Source organism: Thunnus maccoyii, chromosome 7 (assembly GCF_910596095.1).
Source record: "Thunnus maccoyii chromosome 7, fThuMac1.1, whole genome shotgun sequence".
NCBI classification, from domain to species: Eukaryota; Metazoa; Chordata; class Actinopteri; order Scombriformes; family Scombridae; genus Thunnus; species Thunnus maccoyii.
Genome location: NC_056539.1, coordinates 29,907,990 through 29,934,674, shown reverse-complemented (window position 1 = coordinate 29,934,674; position 26,685 = coordinate 29,907,990). Strand labels below are relative to the sequence as shown.

Below are 26,685 nucleotides of genomic sequence, written 5' to 3'. Positions count from 1 at the left end.
TATAGATCAGGGCTTTTCCTGCAAAGGGGAATTTTTGACACATTTAGCAGCAAGGTGAAAAACATTAAGAACTGAAAATGAGTGCATGTGACCATCTGACCAGCAGAAAGCACAAATAATACAACTCTTAAATGGGTTTAGTAAAAGAAACAGCTTAAGACATTTTATTGGTTGCATTGGCAGATTTGCCCTTTGAGATGATTGCTTGGCTAAACCAAGTTTGGCAAATTATGCAACTTTTCTCCAGGCCAAAATTTGATCCTCAAAAGTAAATAAATAAGAATAATGTAAATTTAGAGAGTACAGTATATAGCTACAATATATGAAATAGAATGACATTATGAATACCAGCTTGCAGAAGACTAGAAACTGCCACAAATGGCCATATTCACATTGAAGGACCAACTTCTCAACTGATGTCCTCTGTGTAAGCGGAAGTACGTACTCATTTGTGTGCCAACGGCGTCATATTAAAGTATGAAACAAGAAGAAGAAGCCATAATAACAGGCGAAATGGATTCTCTAGCAGACTAATCACAGGAAGTGCAACTGGTGCCTCCCACCTGCATTTGGTCTTTGCAAATGGAAATGATTTACGTGTTTATTTGCATATAGAGCGAGGAAGTGAGATTCGATCACAAGTGGCCACTCCAGACGCATGTGGAGACACATTCGAATGCCAAGTGTGAGCTGACATTAGTAGGGTTGGGCCGATGTAAGAAATTTCAAACCGGTTTGATATTAAGCCAAATACTGGACTGGACCGGTAATACCAAATTTTACCACTAGGTGTCACATGTGACTCAGCTGCTCCTGAGTGGATAATGTAATGAGAACCCATGAATGAGAGTGTAGCGACACTGCAGTCAGGACAGTGACACACTGTTTTTATTTCTCACAACAACCATTCAACTTAACTTTTCTTCTTGTGCTAGGGTGCACAGCATGGCACAGCTATGCTAACGATGCTAGCCATGCTAATCAGCTGCTAGCTGCCGTGCAGGCTGGCAAAATGATCTGTCCCATCGATTTGAATCCATGGATTTTCTTCACACAAAACACAAGCTGCTCTCAGACTGATGGAAGCTGTAAGCAGCCCGGCTAGGCTTATCCTGGTTATCGGTGAGATCTGCGCCGTTAAACCGGGTCAGCCTACCTCCTCCAGCTTGTCTTTGGCGTCCGGCTGAGTGGACGACAGCAGCCGGAGCCTCCATGTGAGACGCTTATAATAATCTCATCTCATAATGACAAATGCTGGTTCAGTCAGACTGCATAAAACCAAACCAGTTTAAACTCTTACACTGGACCAGACTGACAAAACCAGAAACCAACCCAACTCTAGTACTTAGAGCTGTCCACTTGTGATCAGATCACCCAACATGCATGTTACTGCCAGGTGTTAATTGGGCCTATGAAAAGCAATCATCACATGGATTGTGAATGGAAGGAACACTGCAATTAAATAAACACATTAAAAAAAAAATCTTAACAAAACGCTAACGATGGCTTTATAGGGCACAAAACAACACATGGAGACAGTCCAGGCCATTCCTCTATTTCTGTCCACTACAGTTCTATCTCACTCAGCAAAGCCAGGCAGCTGAAATAATAAAAAATAAAAACATAATAAAATGATTATGATACACCACTGTTGCCAACTCGATGCAGAGCCGAAGGTCTCAAGCCGCAGACTAGTTTAATAAACACCCTATACCCCCTCTCTGCCCTCATCATGCAGCGCCGTCCTCCCACCGCTGCTTCCATCAAAAACACAATTACACCCCTGCATACTGTTGTAAATCCCAGTAAACAACAACTACTATGCTACTCTGACAGCTGAACCCGACAGCCATGCTCACACACCTCCAGACAGGCCAGAGAGCATGTCTCTGGTTATAGATAGACCACTGGTGGCGGGTTTCCACAGGCCAGAGAGCAGACGACCCGACTGAGAGACTGTATCAAATCTCTAACACTATGAGGCCGCACAAATACAAAAACAAACACAAACACTGCATGACTGGCATGGTAGTCTTAGAGCTCAGCTGCCAACATATTTCTGACGGTTTCTGAATAGAAACAGTACAGTGGCAGGCAGAGAGTTATTACACTTAATCACGCCATTCCATACTGTGAACACAGACTTGATGTTGACTTGATTTTTTTTACTGGTGGTTAATACAGGTACAAATATCCAAATCAAAGAAAACATAAAGCAGACTTTGCTCCAAGCCTCAAGGAAATATTGTACAAAGTAAAGCCTCAAGGAAATAAAAATAGGAAATGTGAAAGCTTGTGTAAACTCTGGAAATCCACCGTTACACTCAGGGGTCAGCTTGACCTGGAGCGACTCAACAGACATTTGATTTCCTGCCAGCTTCCCAAACCTTAACCAGACCTGACTCTAGATTTTGATACACAGGCACATTTTTATAGCTGTCCTTTGGTGGCCTCTCGTTCCTTTTTTTTTTTGTACCCTGACTGCCTATTCTAATATTAATCAATAAAGACATTTTTTGTTTGCTTTAACTAAGCCCATAATCCAATCATTTCTGACATTCGGGTAATTTTTGGTCACATTCTTCTTTGTCTTTTGTTTCATTTTTTTGGCCATTTTATGGCTTTATTAGAGAGCTGACAGTAGAGAGACTACAGGAAATAAGAGGGGAGCAAGAGATGGGGAATGACAACAAAGCTGCTGGACATGAACCAGGCACCATGCATGATGTTTAATACAAGATGTTCTGTCAACCGCAACCCATTAAAACAACACTTTAAAAGCAGTCCTATAGTAAGCCCTATATTCATGAATAAAGTCAAGTGCCTGGTTGAAGCACACGGAAGCTTAGTAAGCCTAATATATTTCATAAAAATATTTAAAATCTTTTGACGTTAGTGGAGGTGTTCTTTATTTAAAGCGAGACATCCGCTAAATCATTGCGGCTGACCTTGACGTTGAACCAAGTACTGCATGTTTTGCAATTTATCCCAATTACTGCGATGGTCCAAATAATTAATAGACACATTCAAAAGAGGCTTGCAAATCAGAACCAGTGCAAGGAAATGAAATCCAAACAAAACCAACTTTCTGTCAACTTTCTTTAACACAAACTCGTCTACTCAAGGTCTGTCTGCTTTGAAAGCACGACAAACCATTTCTAACCTAAACTAAACTCTGTCTTAAATCTCTTTGAAATCATTTCTGTCTATTTTACATGTCTATTAAGTTTTACCTCATTTTTCTCTCTTTCTCTCTCTATTTTTTCATTTACAGTGTATCTCCTTCTAACCCTGATGATATTATCTGGGAATAGCCATCTGTCCGCTGCACTGCCGTAGGGGCACCACACAGTCAAAAGATCTCTACAGTAGGAGATTTGACATAAGCCTCCGTTGGTCAGAGGGACAAAACCCCCTCACATATACACATACGGGATGATTTACCTTGTTGTCTGAGTGGTTTAGGTCAGGTGTCTTGGCCGTGGCGTCCAGATCGGTGACCCCTCGGTTGAGGTTTAACTCCTCCGCTGCCGGTAACTGGCTCACCTCGTCGGCATCGATGTCTGTCTCCTCGGCGACAATCGGCGTCTTCTCAGCGCCCGTTAGCTCTCGAGCTGAGCCGAGGAAAGTACACACACATACAGGTGGATAAGCACGCACGCCTGCATACACACATGTAGGCATGAGCATGTACACACGCACACATGGGCGGACACACATACATTCAGTTTAGTAAAGAACATTATCCATAAAGACATAGTATACAAAATATGCTGGAATAAAAGTGTAGACTGTACATTTCAGCTGTTAAACAGAACAACTCCTGGCAAAGAAACAGTCAAGTTAGTCTTTAAATTACCACAAAAAGAGCTGTAATACTCTGCAAAGCTGCCAGCTTCCTGTCTCTTCTGTTTCCTAGAGTTTGTGTTTTGTGTTTTCAAAGAGCATTCTCAATGCTGTTAATACATTCTTAATAGGACAAATTGGTGCAAATGGGATACAGTCCATGTTTTCACTGAAACAGATATCATTAACAATGGAGAACAACAACATTGTCTAAATATGAGACAAATCAATGCAGAGTGTAAAAAAAAACAGTTTATGATGAGCATCGTCTGGCTTCCACACTTGTTTACTTATATTTCAACCTCGGAAGTGAGTTTTATTTGACTTCTTTGTCAAAACTGTGTTAAGACATTCCCTCTGTTTTATTTGGTAAAGAATGATTATTGACTCAATGCAACTTTTTGAAAATACCCGTGGCGAAGGAAAACAACACATTCGATTCGGTAAGACCTGTTAGATGTCAGAAGCTGCTAAAACTTATATCAGATCAATACATTTGAATAAGTTCAAATAAAATTGTCCGATATTTGAAAACATTCCAGTAAAGTCAACAACCTGCAGTTTCACCTTCATGAATGCCAAAAACGAAAAATAACAGGATTCTCTTTGTCTTCAGGAGTCAAATATTTGTTGAATATTTTACCATTTCAAGTGCTTTCGATTTCCTTCATCAGGCGATTCAGCGAAACAAAACTATAACACAGTTTGTCAAAGTTATTGGCAAACGAGGTACCTTGACTACATTTCCTCAAGCTGCTATCAGAGTATCACGACCTCTGAAGTTATCCACAACTTCCCACCACACAGAACTACACTCCCTTTCTGATAACTAAAAATAAATACAGATAGACAGTCTCTCTCATATTGTCCCAAGGAGGTTTGTTTTCACAGCGCAGCACAGTGCATATTCCACATAAACACATAACATTCATACCCCTTCCTGTATCACAACCAATACACATGTATTATATACACATACACACACACACAGATGAGTCTGGATCTATACACCATGTGCTGCTAAGGGACAAAACTTCTTCCAAACCGAACTCTTCTCCATTCTTAAGTCACGTATCTACGACCAGACAGCAACAGTGTGAAGTGTGGCTCGAGGGGAGGATCATGATCGTTTGCTATCATGAGCGCGAGATGTGTGATGGCTCTGTGGGTCACGTCTGAGAGATTGGGGAGACAGGGAGGCAGACGATTTTGGAGGCAATATGTGTAATCCCGGTAAGATTGTTTTTGTTGGGGATAGTTAACATAGTAAAGAAGCAGGTCGAACAGCATGACAGGATGGGTTGAATTATGCTTTTGTAAAGCAACATCAGGAGGTGGGGGGGCAACAGACAGTGCTCTGCAGAGATCATCTATGGATAAAACTGGTGTGTTGATCAAAACTGAGTTTATTGTCTATAATGAATTCAAGATATTTGAAGTTGTTAACCCTGTTCTACTGACATGACTGCATTTACAGCTACTGGGACCGTTCACATAAGTGTCAAGGCATCTACACATCCTCAAATAATAAGTTAGTATTACACATGCCATTTATCATTATTAAACTGAGATACATTTGAAATAAAATACTAAGCAATTAACAATAGGTAACTCTTTAAATGTTATTTGTTCTTATTTGCAGATCCTGCTGTCTCAGAGATACACAGTCTATCTTGTTTTGATGGTAGGTTAGGCTAAAGATGAACTCTGACCAGGACATGTTATGGTTTTACGGGGGAGTTATGTGCATCTTCATTTCTTCATCTGTCAGATCAGCACTTCTGTGCAGCGTCTCCTCTGTTCGCCTGTCGAGTTCGTGATGAAGAAAAGACTCTGGGAGGTCAAGGCCGTGCTTAATCGTGAGCTTAAAAACTTGTACAGCGCATTACTCCCCTTCAAAACTACAAACTGCAGCTTTTACATTTCTATTTGTATACAAAATAAACTAACAAGATACGACATTAACTAGAGAGCTTAGAGGTGTTGCATCTTTTTGAACTAGCTGGCTGCTTCCCTGATGATTCAAATGTTTCTTCTAAACTACAGTAATCACCTCTTGGCTCTCGTTTCATATTTGATGCATGAGAGTGGTATCAATTTTCACTTAGCTCTCAGCAAGAAAGCGAATAAGCGTGTTTATAAAAAAAAAAATGTCGAAAAATTACTTTAACCTCAAATGTGAATTATCAGTTCACAGCAGGATCGGTGTTTCGGGTGAGGTGTCTTCAATAAAAAAAAGATGGTGGGAGGAAGAAGTAGCTGTTTAAATGAGGCGGGTAAAAGGTGATAAAGAGCAGTGACAAGCCCGGCTGTAAAGAAAAGCTTGAGGCGCTCACACTATTCCCTCATCACCACAGTACTCCTCTTCCTCTTCCTCCAGTCCTGGTAATACTCTGTATAAAGCTGCCACGTCATTATTGGAAATCATCTCATCTTTCTTTAAACTGAAACCTGACTGTAGCTCCTCACTCGGAGGCAAAAATGGAAATTAGTTCCAATGTTTAAACTGCTTTGTGTGTTTGATTTGCGTCGCCGCAGATTAACAGACATCATTTCAGATTAACTCACACACTTGACATCTAATCAGGGATTCAAAGTGTATTTCAGGCCCATATTTACTGTTGTTTTCTTCTTGTTTACTTTTCTTTTTGCTTTCACTTTTATCGCTTCTCCTGCTGCATTTTCTTCTTCCTCTCAACATTTTTACCTTCATCCTCATCTGCCTGTTGTTCCATTAATACTTCACTTCTCACTCCCAGTACACCCAGCTATTAGTGCTTTACTCCCCCTTCCACTTAAAACCACATATCCAACAATCTGGCATCGGCACGCTGCTTCCTTTCATCACCCCGGAAAACATCCCTGATAACGTGCTGCCAGCGCTACCCTCACCTCTTCCTCCATTACTACTCATAACATCCCTGATGTTTTTCCTTCCTCTTCCTCTCCGACATCACTTCTTCCCAGACCTCACATGCATTTCTGCATATCATCAGTGTTCCTTTTCTCTCTCTCTCTCTCCCTTTTCTGTTTCTTTTAGGTCTCTGTGCTGTTGGTCTCTAGCTGATAATTTTGCACTTTTTATAGGACAAACAGAAGCACCTCTTTAGTGTTTTCCAATACTTGATGACAGCCTACAAGCCCGATGGTGGTTAAGGACACCCTATTAAGTTCTTCCTCTTAATATATTTTTGTACATACTGTATATGATTTGTTTTATTGAGTGTTACACTATTGAATTCTGAACTTTATGAAGGCAGAGCTATGTACACTATCATGTCTGTGTGTATGTATATATACAGGCATGTAATATACAGTATGTGTGTGCGTTTGCATTTATGGATATACGTATATAGGTGTTTTGTCTATGTATTTTATGCTATTTCTATTTGACATTAGAGACTTGGTTCATGTGACTATATCATATGTATTTAAGATGGTGTCGTGCATTGTTGCTTTAGTCTGTTGAAGAGCAGCAGTGCTCGAAACATCACCTTGGTACAATAAATAGGTTATAACATTGGAGACCTGCAGTATGCGAGCTGTTTATTTGTTTATTTCATGATTTGCTCACTTTCATCTCAGCACCTGCCCTCTTTGGTTTGGATGTGCGTGTACTCTTATACTGTACAAACAGTACCAGTCAAAAGTTTGGACACACTTTATCATTCAAGTGAATTACAAGATGACTGATACTGTACTCGATACGAGTATTAGTACAACTTACTATGTGGTTCATTGTGAGATGTTTTTCTAATAAAGTCAAGTGTCTTTATGAATCTAAAGTTATGCAATCTGCCTTATTCTACCATATATGAGTTACTGACATTTTGAAAATTAATCAAACAAGTGAAGTTGTGTTGGAAACTAGAGCAATTATTTCATCTTTTGGCAGCATATTTCTTTTGTAAAGAAAAAATCAAACTGAACGAGTCTTAAAGGGAAACTTTGCTGATTTTAAACCAGCATTGTATCATTACAATGTGGATATTATATGCAAATGAACAATGTTTAACTTCCCTCCATATTGCCTGCACCCAGAGCTGCTCATATGCTGACAAAAGTCTGCTGGGTGACACAAAATGCATCATCCGGTGGACTTTAGAGATCCGCCTTAGACTACAAACTACATTTCCTCATTTCTGTAGTGGTGCCTTCAAGGACGGTAAAACGTGGGTCTCCCAAAACACTCCCGTCTACCATGTTACGCCAGAGATAGGAAAAAGCAGACACTAACATATGATACTACTAAATACTTAAAAATCGAATGGAAGAATACTAGTTTTATGATACGAGGCTGAATATCATGCTGCTGAACCACACTCTGTGTGGAGGAGGACCAGAGTGATGTTACAGCCTCAGCTCAGCTGAGCTAAGCTGCTAAAATTGTCTGTGATTCTTCCAGAAGAACTGAATCTAACAAAAAACAACTAACTTTACAATGTAATGTTGGAGCAGAGATGCGGCGCCACTATTACAATTTATGAGGCCGAATATATTGCCGTGTAATCAGTCAAAACAGTACGGAGGAGACGACCACTGGACCAGAGTGACGTTACAGTCTGACTTTGGCTGTATTCAGACCAAACAGGTGTTGCACCTCTGCAGTGTTGTTTCTCCTTTAAGAGCGGTATGATGAATCTACAGCCTTTCTCTCAGTAGTCATAGGGCACCGATTTCAAAAACAATTGCACATTTCTACTACATAGGTGACCTAGTTTTAATCATCAAATGCGGTGAATTTTTCCTTTAAGAGTTTGTTTTGATAAACATTTTTTTGTTCTGTATTTTTATTCCACAGACGCCACTGAGATTTAGCTTACAAGTTAAAAAGGAAGTGGGAAATATGAATTTTTATACCCTGAAGGCTTTAATTCTGTGTTGTACTCAGTGATCACTGAAGTGCTGAATGGAACTTCATGCCTGCGGCACTTTTATGTCTTATGATAATGTGACCTTACTGCTCCAATTAAACATTATTTTCCACTGAACGGGCTTTATTAGTTTCAGATGTGTAAGCTATTGTTTACATTGCTGTTTGTTTGTTAATGAGATGATATTGTTTCATGTTGTGGCCATATGTGCGCGATTGTTCGGAAATGCTGTGCAAACATTCTTCTGAGAACAAAACTTGCTCCCAACTTTGTCCTCTTTGCTTTGACTCCCTGCTGCTTCAACCCAGATCTCCGTCCTCTCTCCTTCTCTCTAATCCGTTTCTACATTTCATCTTTTTCTTGCTCCTCTTGTCCCTCCGTGATCCCGAGGTTCCTTTTTCCTCTAATATCCGTCTACTTCTTCCTCCTCCCCTCCGCTATCCACGCCGTCTTGCGGCTTTCTGTTTCTCTAATCCGCTATCTCCCACTCTTCTACTCCTTCTCCTTCTTTCATCGCCGTGATAATTACCGTAGTTCTCCAGATAAGCTTATTGCCTGTGCGTGACGGCTCATGTTGCTTAACACGCCGTGACAGTGAGTGCGTGTGTGTATAGGCCTGAGTTTGTATGCATGTGGGGTCCTATCACAGTGTGTGGATGTACAGTTACAGAGCGTGGGTGATCTCTGGGCTCATCAGCATGTGAAAGGGAGCTCGTTTCTGGAAGGCTGGAGGGGTTTCGGTAGATAATGCGGCTCTCAGACCGGGTTGGGGAGGGTGACGGACGCCGGCCGCTATAATGACTGGAACGGTGGTGTGAAAGGACTCTGTTCGTGGTGTCTTCCAACTGCTGAATCTCCATGTCTGGACTCTCAGACCTCACTCGGAGCCAAGCGTCCCCGGGCTGCAGCGAAGTCCATCCTGTCCAGGCACGAGGCAGCAGATAAAAGTAGCTCACAGCCCACCAGTGTTGTTGTGTGGTGCCTTCTTTCTCTAGGTTGACTCATCCATGACATTCACTCCAGCATCACCCTCTCCTGCTTGCCAACTTGGGCACAATGCAGACATGGTGCAGGAGTGAGCACGACTTTCTGTGTGTGTGTGTGTGCATGTATGTGCATGTGGATGTGCAGTACAATCTGTTTCTGCTATCTGAGGACTTATGAATTTGTGAGAAGTGTGTAGGTGTTTGTGCGCGCTAGGATATGTGTTGACAAGACTTCAGATTTTTTTGTATTATTTTTAGACTTTATATACAGTTCCCACCATGGACTTGATGATACAGTTGCATGACTTTTTAGTTTTATTCCATGCCTTTCCCTCTGGCTTTGTTTATAATGTCTTTCTAAAGGGGGGAGGGCATGATCTGCACTACTGCTGTGCACACGGGGGTGGTTGGATCTTCCTGCTTCTTCCTGGAACTCAATCTCCCTTCCTGTCCTGTTTTCATTTAACCCCCGGGTCAAATCTTTAACAGAAAACTACTGTTTATTACAACTTTATAACAATGTACTCACCAAGTTGAGCTCTTGTAATGCTGTGACATGACTAAAAATCCAACAAACATGAGCGGCTAGACGATCAAACGGGTCGTATAAGAACCCCCAGGTTAACCAAACTTCCACATGAGAGTAATTTCAAAGGCTCAAGTCAGAGAATGTCCTCTTCATCCTCTGTACAGAGAGTCTGAGTTGCTCCCTTTGGGATGGGAATTCAGACTAACAAAGCCCAGGTCTAACAGGGTGACGAATTCTTTTATCTCTCATGCCATCAAACTGCTCAGGATGAGTCAGCTGATGATCAGTCTTCCATATCGGTGGGTGAGGATCCTTTTTTTTAACATTAATGAATTGGTTGGATGATTAGTGCTGGATGTTCTCCACGTTTTTATGTTCAAGTCTGTGTGTGTTGTGTGTTTGTTCCTCCTCGGCAACATGAAGTTCAAGTTCAAGTTCCAACTAGTTAGAGAATATGTAGGCGAACTGTAAAATCATTACCCAAACTATCTGCTGACCATCACAGTTTACAGGCCAACTTCCTGTCTCGACATTTATCTACTGTATTTATTGTAGTTGAGAGTTCTCACGGTTTTACTGTGCAATGAGGGACTATTAGCAACATTACAGGTGAGCTCACTTTTGATTTTACATCCAAATTAAGTAGTAATCATTGCTCAGACCATTTCACTCTGCGCCCTGCTAGCTAAACACCTCATTCAACAACAATGGAAATCTGCGTCTAGCCGCACATTCCACCAACGGCTGAGTGAACTTGGGAATGTGATTCATATGGAAAGCCTTTGATATAAACCAGTAAGGAAAATGTCTTCCTGAAAATCTGGAAACCGTTTCTCGACAAGTGGTCGACATCCCGGCAGAAGTGAACTGACTCATAAACCTCATATGCTTGACAGGAAGTGATAAGGTCCTATTCAGGGTGTACTGCATTCACATATCTTTGGGATCAATGTTGTTGCTAATGCTTGTGCTTTGTTTTAACTGGACCTTACTTTACCTTGAGTGCTGCCATTGTAATGTAATGTATACACTACTTGTCCTTACAGCCTCTGGAAATTCGGCTTGAAATAGTTAAAATGCATATATGATATCAAAGTTGAGTCTCTCATTAAGCATCCACAAACATCTATTAGAAAACCTGATTCAAACAACAAGTTCAACAGCTCATTTTGCTGTTCAGACCATTTCTCAAGACTGTGTAGGTGTGGCAGATCCTGTTTTGATTGACATCTCGCCAGCTACAGGCAAGTACTGTGAGTCGGGCGGTGCTTGGTTTTGACTCATCTGTTTTCAACATAACGGCCGGGTCACAAACTTCCTCATATTCCAGCTTAACAGTTTGGGTTTTGTGAGCCGTGTGTTCAGGGGCAGCTGCTTTCTCTCTGTTTCACAACACATCGCTGAGAACACGAAGGGAGGAGGGAGCATAATCACGCTCAGTTCAAACCCAATATCAGGAAAGTTTACAAAAACTTAAATGACAATGTTTCAAATCTGTGTTGAAACTAATTTCTTATACTTTTTAGATGCTTACTATTATGGACATGAGACCCTTAAATTACATAGTTAGAAGGCTATGGACGAGGCTGTGGATCTGGGGTTCCAGTGGCTTTAAAAAATCCAATAAACAGACTTAAAAAGAAAAAGATAACACTATGAAAAGAGCTCACACAGCCAACGATGGTCAACTGGTAGTAAACATGCTAGCAGATTCACACACTAGCAGACGGGCTCGGTTACGCTTTGCAACCAGCAAACTGTTTTTAATCTGTTTAGTTATGTAATTTCAGATATATTGCCACAACCAAACAGAGCATACACCTCCTCCATCATCAGCACACAGACCCAAGTACCTTTACATCAACCCGACTGACACATCAAGTATTTCCTGTATCGTTCCGCTTGTTCCAAAGTAAACATGTACGTTCCTCTTTGTACTTCTGTTGAATCACCTGATGTGTTTTGCGTCAGAAAGGAAAATGTGCTGTACACAAAATAAACAATTTCTGGTCTTTTCCCACAGAAATACTCCTTGACCTTTTCCCCTTCTATGAAATCTATCAGTGTCCTGTGAAAATCCAGGACTTTGGATACATGAAGACAAATCTCTTTTCAAAGCAAAACCTTCATTCTTTAAATCTGTCACTGCCTTCAAAGAGCTGCGACAAGGTTGCGACATGTATTGTTCCCATTTCAACAACCTTTATTAAAAATGCAGGACTGTCACACCCAACGTTCATCCCTGCGCTCTCTCTTCTGTCTGATGTCACCCTCTGATTCTTCAAAGTTAAAATATAGACGTGAACAAGCGATAAGCACAGATCGCTACATGTGCTGGTGATAAATAAGTGAACAAATATTGGGATTTTCAACAAAACCTTGAGGGCAAAGCAGCAGGACTAAACATTTACACACAAAGCAGGACAAACAGAGTGATGCTGACTGTGTAGCGGGTGCGTTGCGCTGCGTGTGTGTGTGTGTATGTTTGTGTGAGAGCTTCTGTACCGTTGATGGAGGAATCGTTGCTGTTCTTCTCGCTGTGGCAGTCCTCCTGTCCGTCTGCGTTCTGCTGCGTGTGCTGCAGACTCAGTTTGTGACAAACCTCGAACGCCTGGCCGACTGTCCGGACGATACGCATGGCCTGACTCTAGGAGAGAAGAAGACAAAGAAATACACACGGTTTTAACACTCAGAACGCTACTGTGTTGTTGCTGTAGTCATTTTGGTTCTGGTCCGTCTTTGGGTTTTCTCTTGATTAGGTCTGAGTTTCTGTAAGTGGAGCTCTGTCTTTGTCTGGCAGGTAAAGCATTTCATTTCTCTTCTGCCAGAGGAAAGACTGAAGCCAGATGTACTGACCTTTTTTTTTTATTAGTGTGAGCTGCAGACTGGACACAGATTTGTACCAGAAATGTGCATTTTGTACCAAACAGACACAACAGGCAGGAAGAGCAGTTTGCAGCATCAGGGGTGAATTTATAAAGAACGGATTGCGGCCACTGACAGCACGTTGCACATCATTTGCAACCGCTATCTTCACCATCTCGAGGTCCGATTCACAAAAGATACCGCACTATGTGTTATGACTGAGCAAACACGCCCATAAAGTTTTGCACCTGAGTGCATAAGTCCTTGTTTTGTCCCTAATTTACATACATGCAAATAGCAAAGGAGCACCGAGACGCTATTTGCTTGGCGGCACAATTTGCTTTCTGAATTACAAGGTTTCTTTTTATCTCATTAGGTTTTGCGGCTGGAAAAGCTTTGCAATCCTTTTGTAAATTCGCCCCTCAGTGTCACGTGGACCAACAGTCACCTGTTGATATTACACAATTAGATCTCAGGTAGAGGCTTTTATGTGTTTACTATCAAAACTCAGTGGAATATCCAAATCTAATTTCTACTTTTGGCTGGATTACACCTTTGTCTTCAGGTGTGTGAAGCTAGATGTGTCTGCTTTTCTGCCCTCTTACTCTGTCCTCCCTGCTCTGAAAAGGCAGGTCAAGTGAAAACAACTTCTTTGACTTCTGTCTGCTATCTGCCCTCTCTTGTCTGGCGTTTCATTGTAGGGAGGTGCAGAGGCAGAAAAGATTTCATTTTAAAGCACTGAGGCCTAGCCTCCACTCATCCTCAGCTGGAGGAGCAGAACAGATGCGGTGCGGCCTAAAGCAAAATCAAGACTCAGCCAAAGGACAAAATCCTTTCTTGCTCTGGTTAACGACTCTGAAGTCTCGTCCCACTAAGAACATTATGTCAAATCAGGCTGAATACTTTCAATTGGGTGTTTTATTGCATTGAAGACTGAGGTTAGCTTTGGCAGTGTCAGAGGTGCTGGGCTTTGGCCTCGGCTCAGAGAAGTTTTTTGATTCTGTAGTCAGAAAAACTTGACATCATTCATTTTCTGTTTAGAACTGAGGTTTGGCTGCCTTCTTGGTGTTCTCACAGTGTAATTAATTATGATGATTATTTTATTTTTTAATTAAAACATGCTGCTTCAGCTTCATTTAGTGCTGATGTTGTTTGCACAGCGTCTAGCCAGCAGCTGCCAATATCAGCAGAAAGAATTTATATCCAGATCTGATATAAGAGCCAATGTGCTCCATAGTGCCACGCGATATGAAGTTAGAAAAACTTCTATCATTTCATATTATGCTCTTGTTTATTTCATCGTGACGCAAATCACACTCTTTTTCGTCATTTAGAGTCTGTCCATCTTTTTCATGGATTACATATTAATACATTTCACTTCTTGGCTTTTTACGAAACTTTTATTGCTCAAGTTGACGACAACTATACTTGTTACATTAATGTAAGTGTCTTTAGTCATCTCAGCATGTCGTCACATCTTAAATGTTAAAACTTTACATGGTGGTCTGACAGGATTTACCAGCAATCTCCCAAAACACTGAAAATAACTACATATTTCTGAGTCGACTCAAGCAGCGGATGACAACTGAGAAGGTTATACATATACAGTATATAGAAACTTGTGCAGGGTAGTTAATTAATACATATGGATAGCTTTACAACTACCTTAGAGGGAAAATTAATCAGAATCCACTAATCCACTAATGTATTTCAGAGGAGTTTTACTCAATCCCAGAAAATCACTGTGCCTGTCACATCACTTGTGATGGCAGTTTTCACTACTTTTTGACATTTTTTAAGACTAAATAATTCTAGATTTATGAACAACTCTAATGGAAACAGTGAAGCTACTGGAATCATTTCACAGCTTATAACTTCTCAGGTATTATGTTCATATTGGATGTTTCTGCACCTCATGTTCAATGCCAGCGCAGGAAGTTGTGTGTCCTTTATGTAGCAAGGTGGAAAGTAAGTAAGTAAAGTTTATTTAGTATAGCACCTTCCACAGACCAAGGTGCTTCACAAGAGTAAAACAGTTAAAAATACGACTATAAGTACAGAAAGTGTGGAGGTTGAAGTTTATTACCGTAACTATCTTTCCCAAACCATAACCAGGTGTCTTAGTTACCTGATCCAAACCAAACCCTTTCCCTAACCTTAACCATACCATAGTTGCCATGCATGATATAGAAAGTATTGTAATGTTTATATTAGTATTAAAAATGTTGACATATGGCATGAACATCTAATATAGCTGTTCTTGTGTTGTGATAGTGTTGTAACCTCCATCTACAGCAAACCTGCGCAGCCACTTCAAGATAACCTGCACACATTCAAACTACAGCACCTTCACCTTTCGCCTTGTTATTGCTTTGATGTGAAAATGTCCTCAACAAACAAGTTACATGAACACAGAAATCTGAGTACGGAAGGTGTCTCCAAAAAACTTGACCCCTTTTTCACATTTCTCCACACTCCACACATACAGACAGACAGTGCATTTCTGATTTTGTATAAACAAGTATTCATATCATGGACCAGATGCGGCAGATCGCTCTACCGGCACCGAGAAAAGATAAAATAAACTTTTGTCACTTGAGGAGAAATTTGCCTCGGGGCAGACTGGTGTTAAAAGAAACATCAAAACAATCTTCAGCCGACAGAAAAAAAATGTTAGAATAAGACATCAAACTGACAGAGTATAAAAAATAGATAAAGTAATATATTACCCAGGTGTTTAAGACCCTGGAGAGCTACAAGTCCATAGTCTCCCATAGTTAACAGGTGACTGTTTGATCAACAGTATTCAGTTTACTACCTTATATGACAAAGAAAAGCATTAAAGTCACATTTGAGAAGCTGAAACCAGGACATTTTTGGCATTTTTGCTTGTAAAAAAGATTTAAATGATTATCAAAATAGTTAAATTTTTGATCTCTAATCGATTAAGATATAGAATCAATATAGAATCAAGACATGTTCGCCCCAGTGGTACATTTTTCAGCTTTATTTATTAAAGAAAGACTGAAAAAGTCAATAGAAAATGTAAGAATGGGATGTTTTCCAATGCATATGTATCCCCATGTGAATATACAATACGTTTTCTACTTATGCAGGTATCATCATTGTTTTCTGCACAACACGTCCCTCACTGCAGCCTCTCCCTCATGCTCTCACTCTTCAGACCTGCTGTTCAGTGTTTCCACGCGCCGTGCAGTTCTCTTCACCCCCATCTCCTCCATTCATCCATCAATCGCCCCGACTCTCCTCCTCCTCCTCGTCTGTGGACCCCCCTATTCATGTTTTTTTACCCCACGCTGGTCTTCAGCCTGACAGTAAACACGTGTTTTCCTTTGAAGATGTTTCTAGAGGCGGTTGATACAGGGGATGAGAGCAGATGCTGGTGTTATTGTACACATAGCGAAGGCACCGAAGGCTCGAGTTCCCCTGACTCATACGCTGACTGATTGGAAAACACATAATCAAACACAATGATGTGCCATTCTTTCCCTCAGCCCCCGTCATTTGTACACGACTCTCTTCCTCAGTTTGGTCCCTTAAAGACTTAAAATAAAAGTACATTTTCCCAGTTTTAATCCTGTTCCCTTGTGTTAAATGTCCATTTATCTCATCTATCTGCCAAATATATGACAAATCCTGCACTCAGAGGCGTTTACAATAGTTCATCCAATTGTTTGTAGTTTGATTTTGTGTCTATGTCTTGTTTTGTCCGACCAACAGTCCAAAGACATCCAGTTTAAAATATGGAAACAGAGAAAAGGCAGCAAATCCTCACGTTGGAGACGCTGGCTTCTATTTAAAACATGACTTCAACTGACTAATCATCGCAGAAAACGTTTTGGCAGAGCGCTAACAACGGGTTCTATATGTAAAATTTTATTTGACACTTCGGATCCAAACAAAACAGCAGGAAGCTTGACTCCAGTCTTTAATCTTCGCTACAGTGAGCAGCGGGGCGTCTGTGAATCTGAGAGCTCTCCACGGGTCATTGACATGTCTTTATAGAATATCAACTACACAGTCAAGTACAAGTTTCTGACTATATTTAAATCATTAGGATCTTAATAATCTATCCTAAAAATAGCCAGAGCATGGATGTAAGAACAGCAGCGATGTTAGCTGCACTCGTTTTATAGACTTTTTAGGGAGACTGGAGAACTGTAGTTAATCCAAACTGTAATAAAAGCACTAACAGGTTTCTTTATATCACTGGGAGAAAGAAAAGCTTTGACCTTTGCAATGGTCTTTAATTTACAGAATGCCTTTTTGGTTGTGTTCCATATTTAAGTGGAACACTAGATCAGAGTCAATGATAAAACCCCCAATTTTTTGTGTATATTCCTGTTTTTGACCTTTTGGAACAATAACTAAGACCTCTGCATAGCCCTGACTGAACTTGACTGCATTTTTGGCGATTTTCAAGACAGTAACGGATGCTGTGGTCATCAGGGATGCTGCGGTCATCAGAGATGCTGTGGTCATCAGAGATGCTGCGGTCATCAGAGATGCTGTGGTCATCAGAGATGCTGCGGTCATCAGAGATGCTGTGGTCATCCACTGTGAGAAAGTTCCCACCCCGAAAAACGACAGCATGTGTCTAAACATTTAAAAACACCTGTGTTCATGCTTTCCCGACCTCTTGAAGCAACCCCCTGCAGCATTGACAGTAATTAATTTGCTATTCTATTGTGAAACCTCTTAAGAAGGAGGTCGAGGTTGGAGGTTGGGTCAAGAAAGCGTGCTGTTCCATCCCAAGTCAACATTGGTTCTTTGTAACCATGATGGCAATCCTTCCCTTCACCCTAACAAAATAGTTTTAATTGCCTGAACCTAACCATGGAGGTGGTAGTCAACGTATGTACTTAGTCAGTGTTCAACGTTATTTATAACTTTGTTGAACGGACATTCACTTTTAATACATGCATCTTTTTCAGTTAACTCACTTTTTATCAGACTAGTTGTCCTGTATCTAAACATGTTTTGCCCTGAGAAAATTCTCAAATGAATCCCTGATTGTGGCAGCTGACAACACCACTAAGAGATTTGTCACTCAAATGCAAAAGGCTCTGTATCCTGCTGTAAAGACATGAAATAGTTCTTAAGTTGGACATCTGTCACCATCTCTGTCTAGCTCTCTTTCTCCGTCTCTATCTCACTCATCGATTTTCCTCTCTGTCAGTTCAACTGAATAAATGCACCCTCTATGTATCTCTCTGTGTCTTTCTATCTCTGTCTTCTCTATATATCAAGCTGTCAAGAGAGGCTAGGTCCCTGCAGCAAAGTATTCTCTCTCTCGGCGGCTAAAAGGATAGGGTCTAGTCAAAAGAATGATGCATTATTTATCCCGGATTAGCCACAGAGGTTCAGTAGTGCTTTTTTTCTGCCTGGGAATCTTGGCACAGGCAAAGAGAAGGGACAAAAGGGAATATAATGTAATCTAGGAAAAAAAAGTAAACAATGAAAGGATGGCAGGGGAGCTGCTTCTGCTTTTTTCTGTGTTGATGAGTTCATTCATTCGTCTTCTGTCTTCTAACTATGTTTACATATTCACCCATCTTTACGCATCCGTCATTCAGTAAACACAGGGTAATTGTAATTTAGAAGAGAAGAGATTATAGAAAAGACTACTGCTGATCCATTCTGCTCCCCTCTTATTAACTGAGTTTTATTTAAAGAGTTGCACCGCTGACTCCCTGACCTAACTACTGATCATTAGGGCAAAGCCTGCTCTGATAATTGCCTCAAGGAGATCCGTGGGACAGCAGGGAGAGATAACACTAGGCGGGGAGTATGAGTGTGTGACAGCACTGAAGCGAATTTTATTAGACCGAAATAAGTACTAATCAATGGACAGGTTTGTTTGTGTGTGTGTGTGTGTGTGTGCATGTGTATGTGTGTGTGTTAGCGTATTTATGTGTGAGAGCAAGTGGAGTGTGATGAAATAAACTCATGACGCATCAGTGACTCTTCTGAACCATTAGCTCACTTTCCAGCCTGTGCACAAAGCAAGGGTATATCATACAAACACACACATTCACACATTTAAACTCTATATCGGCGCTGGGTATGGAAGCCTCTTATGACTTCTTGTAAAACAAGATTAAAGGGCAACTTGTAGGTTGAATGTCTAACTGGAATTACACTTAAACCTACATTAACTGTTATTTCTACATCCAGCAGTTATGGAGCAACATTATCATTCATTTAGAGTCGTGTTTCATGTCCACCTGGTGAATGTAAATCCAATATTCACTCTCTTTTAGCTCCGTTTTTGCTCTCTACCAACTCCTGAGGGAAATATGTCTGGCTCTTTAGCTGCTAAATGCTCCACCATGTTCACCAGCTAGTTCCTAACTGTGTCTGTTTGCCGTTTGGTGCTGAGCGGGTAGTGTACAGTTGGGTTTTTAGAGCTTTTTTTTGTCTGAAAACAGCTGCCTGCTTCGGCCCATAACGACACTAAGAGATTGCTGAGAGTGAACCGAAACAGTAAAGTAGCTCAGTAATGAGATAAAACTCGCTATAAAGCTCCGTAAAGCTCAGGAGAGCTGCAGAATCACTGATGACTCTCTGTAACTTCATCACTAAGAGCCGACGCATTACACGCTGTCGTCTGATACATCGCTGCATGAAAAATACTGATTATTGCTGCTTTCATGAAATGTTTTGTAGTTAACAGAGAAGGTCCTGGTGAAAGGTTAAATCCACCAGCTGGTTTTGGGCCTATCTCATGTGGAGTTTTTATCTTCTCCAGACCAGTCCAGAGTCTTCCCTGTACCAGTAAAGCAGGTATAGAAAATGATGGTTATTGTTTAACGTTATCAGGCTCAGGTGTAGCTGTGACTTCACAGACAACTGAGCAGAGAGAAGGCAAACCGTCTCCCAGTTCAGGTGCCAGATAACGACACAGACGAAGGCGTGTCCTTCAGAGGACCTGAACGCCAGACTGAACATCCTCCTCCTCTCCGGACCAGACGGTCCAGACTCATAGAAAGCAAAACCGATGGTGCATTCGGGCAGAGATCCTCCAAACAGAGTGTGTGTGAACGAATAAGATAAAGTGTAAATATAAAGAGTAGATTCAGTCGAGTTTCATGACAGAGGCGGATCAGTCAGCTAGTTACAAACACATTTTAACTAGAGACTCAACAAGAGACATTGAAGATTAAGACGGGGAGGCTGGTGATGTACTTTTCATAACAAGTACACATAGACCAATAAAACAGAGCAGCTTATTAGCTTCTGTCTGAAGCAAGTACACACAGTATGAATCTGACTTATTTAACTCTGCTGCAAGTGCACTGCAGCCTGGACAGAGAGGTAAAAATAAATTAGATTAAGAGTAAGAAAGAGAGAGTGAGAGGAGACATGGATATTCAATAAAACCCGCCGAAAGGCTGTTAAATCCAATTATATTAACCGACGCTGTGTCAGAAACGATGCGAGTCCTTATCATCGATAAGTCTGGAAATAGATTTATGTCGTTTTATATCAGCGCTCTTCAATGTCAATGATGAAACCGCCGATCCTCTTCTGAAATCTGGAGTTTTCACCAGACTGACTATATTTAAACACTGATTAAGATATAAATTAACCACATTTATACTTAAAATATAAACTTGACATTAATTTAGGCTTTAATATACAACTTGAAACAGGTTTTCTTTGGTGCTATAGCTCACTTAGTGCTTTCCAATGTAATTACCTGTGAGCACAGTAAGAAATCAGAACACATTTCATGATTATTTGGGTTTTGCAATCATCCTCAAATGTAGAAGATTCGACTCATCGTCTGCGTCTGAGGCTGAACAATTTAAAGCCATTATCTGTCTGTGAATGTCAGCATATGGTTGGAGGGTTTCCATCCGCAGAGCGACAACTCAATTAACACTTGACACAATAACCCTAACTCGCTCTCCGTCTCACCAAGCATATCAGTCTGCATCCATCATAACCATTAGATAAATAAATAATCAAACAAGTAAGTAAATAAAAACCAAAAAAAACTGTTTTTAACCCCTCGCCCCATAATTTGATGTTGTTAATGGTTTTAATCGAGCGGGTGAGAGAAGTGCATTTGCATAACTTCCCTTACTGGGGGAAAAAAAAAAAAAGTAATCATGTGGCCTATCAGTGTAATTATAACAATAACAACATCAAAGAGCACAGCTGCCAGGTGCGAGGTTTCCATTTAGCAGCAGTGATGATGGGATGTTTTGTGTTGTTGTTCATTATCAGGTTTAAAAGACTGTAACGGCATTGATGTAACGTCTTTATCTTCATGCATGTGTCTCTCACCATGTTTGGCTTATTAAATGTGTTGTTGCCTCATTGTTGAAGATATGGGATAAAGATTGGACGGAGGGTGTAATGTATGAACAAATGTTGCGGTCTAGAGCTGGGCTGGCTTTAGTATGTACCCTGCCTGACGGTGGCACTCTAGGATAAGTAAGGGCGTCACTAAAATCACCATAATTAATCCCCTGGGGACCATGACGACCTGCAGTACAGTTAGTCTGACTGGTGGTTTTCAAGAAGACTGAAAAGAAGCTTGTGTTTGTGTGGTACGGCTGAAAGCTCCAGAACAGCTACTAAACGGACCTTGGGATGAGATTGATTCTCAACTGTTTTTAAAGATTGCTGGATCTCAATCAAAGTGTTTCTCAGACAGACCGACCGATGTATTGATTTCAAAATGTGGAGTCATTTTCAGGCAGCTGTGGATACTGTGGATAAAAAAAAGATATAAATATAAAATGTGCACAGTTAAATCATCAATATCTGTCATTTATTAATCATCTGGCTTAGTTTCACACACAAACTCAAGTGTTTTTCAACTTTTTCTGGCTGGTATCCCGATTTTAGGTCCTAAACTTTTCTTGACCCAGCAGTTTTCGAGTTTTATCGGACTTGCATCCATCCATCCTTTTTCTGCAGTTATCCGGGACCTGGTTTCAGTAGCATCAGACTGAGTCAGGAAATCCAGACATCCTTCACCCCGGCAACGCCCTCCAGCTACTCCTGGGGGATCCGAAGGTGTTCCCAGGCCAGATATGTAGTCCCTCCAGCGTGTGCTGGGTCTGCCCCGGGGTCTCCTGCTAGTTGGATGTGCCTAGAACATCTCCATAGGGAGGCATCCTAACCAGGGGTCTCATTTATAAGCACTGCATATGCACAAAAGCACCTTTTACTTTGAAGATATAAGCCAACTCAAATCTCAAGTCAAAATCTGCTCAATATTTCATCAGCGCTGTTTCATACGGAGTGTGGAGGAGAGGGTCAGCTGAGGAGCAGCGTAGCAGCTGCTCAAATGAATGATGTCAGGATGATGTCAGGATGTAGCAGGTGGCAGGATTCAGGAAAGTCTAGTTTACCTTTCCACGATATTAAGCGTGAATAAACTGATTCGTTTTCACCTCAACCGCGTTAACGAACTGATGAACTCCGAGATGACATCAAATAACTTCACAGAACAGAGCGCTGATAGATTCTTAATAATATCTTCTAACACTTCTAACACATATCACCAGGTATGATTGTAGTTTCTATATAGTTTATGGGTGTAAAATAGCTGCAGTAAACTTTGCTGTCAGGCGCACAGAGCATGCTGGAGACTCCGCAGTGGCCGCCACACACACTCTGCCTTCTCCAGTCACCTCATAGTGCGGTAAGAATTTAACCAGAGATGTCTGACTTTATGATCCGCAGGAATGTTTATTGATGTTGTATATGGTTGTTTCGGGTTACACACATAACTTCAGGAAAGTCCAAAAACAGGGAAATAAAACAGTAAAAGTTCATTCACGGCTGTTTTGGTCCTTCCTCTGCAGCTGCTGAGCACAAGTGATGAGCTAAAGGACACATACGCCAACTCTCCACACTGATCGGTTGGGCGTCTAAAGGCTGAGGGACTGACTGGTGCAGCGAAAGAAACACATGTGCATCAATATTCATGAATACTGTTGCACTGACTATTTATGGTTGAATGTGGGCATGTAAAGAGCTGGAGATGATGGCTGATCCACATGTGCACATTCCCAGGTCTACTGTGATTTATAAAGGGAAAAATACATTTTTTGGCGCACATCATTTTCAGCTTTTGTGCACACATACACTTTTACTGTGCACTGTTTTATAAATGAGATCCCAGGTGTCCAAACCACCTCAGCTGGCTCCTTTAGACGCGAAGGAGCAGTGGCTCTACTCCGAGCTCCCCCCGGATGGACTTTATGGATCAAATTCTGATTATATAAAACGTATTCACAGTTTTGGAACCACTCTTTATTTTTTTTGGGCCAGTGTGCGTCACATGACACTATACCACACAGTGCGGCCAGTACTCCTCACATCCCAGCACTAATCTCGGGAGCTTGGTTTCAGCCGTTTTCCACTGTTTTAACGCCATCTGATGATCATCCAGAATTCATAAAAACTTCAGTTACATAATATTACTTTCCTTTTGACTTTTTACCCGCTGGTAGCGGCTCATATTTCACTTGCATGACCCCAGGAACAACCCCAGAAACCTTTAGTGACGGCCAACATAGCAGCGGTTCAAAGCCCTTTGAACTGCTAGCCTAGCTTAGCAAGGCTTCAGCAGAGGCAGAAGAGGCAATAGAGAGATAGATTAGGGGATGTGAATGAGTGGAAGGAAGGGTGTAAACTTGCTGCAAACACTGATCAACACTTTAAACTACCAGCTTATAGTAGTAATAGTAGAAATAGTATTTTTATGTTGCCTCATGGCTCTGGGGCATGGTGCATCAAGGAATGTTGTTGTTGTTTGACAGATTTTTGGGGGGACAGAATTACTGGATTTTCTCAGAATAATAAAAAATAACTAATTATCACTATAGAATGGGACAAGGATCAACTGATAGTGTAATAAAGTTACTTTATACATACAGTAACTTATTAACTAAAGTAGTTGTATTGAGTTTTCAGTTTTCTGCTATCATCTTAACTTGAGTGGATTCATTAAAGTACAGTTTATTGCTCAATAAACATTTCATATCAGTAGATATCTATGTTATAACACTTGTTACAATAACCAAGAGTTCCTTGCCAGAAATGTTTGTTTATTCTATGTGTTTATATATAAAAAAACAAACAAATATCAGCTGGTAAATTTTCAAATGTCAGCCTAAAGAATCCACTAGTAGGGCTCTAGATCTGACATTAGTCACTATTCTGCCCTCATCCTTCACTGACTGTAACAAGCAGATAAAATGTCACATGAAAAAACTAAATACTAAAATAAATACAATAATTTTACAGGGATACTCACAACACAAACATGTGCACACACACACACACACACACACCCTGTGAACTCTCCGATGAGGCAGCATCATGTATTCTGATGAAGACTCCCTGGTCCCTGCTCTATCACTCTCACTTCAATTTTACATAATTGAGGCCAGGTCATTCATTAGCCTTCCTTAAAGTGTCGATGGGAGGAAGAAAGGAGAGGGATGAGAGAGCAGAAGTCAGAATAAGAAAGAGAGAGAGAGACACACAGCCTGTCTCTGTGTTAGAACTGATAGGCTGTTAAAGCCTTTTTATGCCGGTGTGATTTAAAGCCGAGCGATTCTTTCTCTACTGGTAGTTAAGAGGGAAATAAAATCTGCTTAATCTTCTATTTAATCTCACACTCACAACCTTCCGCACGTCAAAACACACTCACACAGAACCACACGCTGCTTTGGATGACATTTTTATTACATGTTTGATATGTGTATCCTCGTTCATTTTTCATTATACCGAGAGTGTTTCATCCTCTTTTTGTCTTGCTCAGTGTTCTGTAACTTTGCCCTCTTTCATCATGAAGCCTTTTTACTGGGTTTTTTTTTAACTTCCTCTTGTCTCACTTAGTCTTAGTCTGTAGTCTGATGTATGAATTTTAGAGCCGTTTAAATGATGATACTTTTTTTTCTATTTCTTCCTACTGGTGTATGCACAAACTGCTTTAGTGAACTAAACTATGAATTTATGGCTCATCCTTTATATACAAACAGCAGACTCTATATTTTAGGTAATATGAGATTTACAATTACTGCAGAAGGCTCCACCCATCATCATATGTTGTGCCCATCTGGCTCTGGACTTATGATCTTAGTTCATTTGTTTATTGGTTACATACTTGCCTGAAAATGTAAGAGCATGAGCATAGTAATTGTATTTATCTGCTGACGGTGGTTTGTTGTGGTATGACAGTTGGTTATGAACTGAATATTGTTATTTCATCATGTCAATGTATCTTTTTTTTGGTTATTTTTTGGGATTTCTGGGATTCTGGCACCATGACTACATGGCTTGTGTCCCAACTAGTAGGCCACCAGGGCACCCAGGGCACCAAATGCCCACGAGTAATGTGTAAGGGGTCACTCGTAGCAACAAACCAAACAATTAATGCAAATTTAAATAAATAAATTAACTTGTTTGAAAAATCAGAGTTTACTGTTCTCCATTAAGAAGAAGCCACCAGCAATAATATCAAGTTTTCATAGTCATATTTTTCAGTGAGCTCTTCCCTCTGACACTCACACCAAAAAAAAACATTCCCACCTAGAAATAATCTCTTAAAAACATACTGTCTTATAAACTTTACTGTCAAATCCATGTGCTTATAAAATTGTTGTTGGTAACCATAGCAGTTACTTTAAAGCTTGGTTTGCTACTGTACTGAACTGCATTTTTAACAACTATAAGAAACTTGTAAATGTTCAGACACATTATCAAGACCTAGACAGTAATAAATGAGTTGTAACTGTAAAACATAATAATATCGTCATTAAAAAAAACACAATCTTGCCCACAGAGCTGCTGTGGTTACTGATCACTTTTTCACCGCTGAGTGAGCAGCTCAAGTGATGGGACTCTAGTTTTTCTCTCAGGCTTGTCATAAAGAATGACGTTCCCGCCAAACGCCAATATTCCTGCTGCAAACTCGGCCGCTAATGACAACACTGGAATAAAGATAGACATTTAGACAATAGAGGCTATAAAGAATAGACTATTCAAAAAGTTAACCATATTGGGCCGAATATAAGACTTTCTTTTTTTTGTGGAAATACATCTGAAAAAGTAGGACCGTCTTTTATTTGGGGTTTAGACAATTACGTGTTCACAACATCTGATATTCTTCTTCTTGAATGGATAAAGTAGCGGTGTAAATCCGACTCCTACATGGAGTGTTGCATTACGGGTATTCTTAGCCTTTATGTTGCTAGGCTAGCAAGTGTCTTAAAGTCTGTTTATAGTCAGTGTGTTAGAGTCAGTCAGAACTAGAAGTGTTTCTCGTGTAACGTGTTTTTCTGCCATGGGGGAAATAAATTCATGACGAGTGAAAACGAGTCCAAAGTGTCTTCTGATGTCTCTACTGCAGAGACGGAATATGTCAAGCTGACAAATACTGCTGTGACAGATGATAAGGAGCTGAGAAAGACAAACAGACTTTCTTATAAATGCTAACTGCCGTAGAAAATAACTTTTGACCACTTTCAAGAGTGAAGCAATTATTACCGGTTACCACAACACTTGTAAGGAAAAAAATCAATACCATGCC

At 40.6% G+C, this 26,685-nt stretch overlaps 1 protein-coding gene across 1 annotated transcript in view; it reads right to left on the bottom strand.

The window, feature by feature from the left end:
• Positions 1 to 26,685, bottom strand: part of LOC121900514 (carboxyl-terminal PDZ ligand of neuronal nitric oxide synthase protein-like) — a 187,301-nt gene that overhangs the window by 62,467 nt on the left and 98,149 nt on the right. The window contains exons 6-7 of the mRNA XM_042416928.1: positions 12,741 to 12,882; positions 3,445 to 3,614 (exon numbers count right to left, since the gene is read on the bottom strand). Of these exons, the coding sequence (XP_042272862.1) occupies positions 3,445 to 3,614; positions 12,741 to 12,882 (312 nt within the window). The remainder of the gene's footprint in view (positions 1 to 3,444; positions 3,615 to 12,740; positions 12,883 to 26,685) is intronic.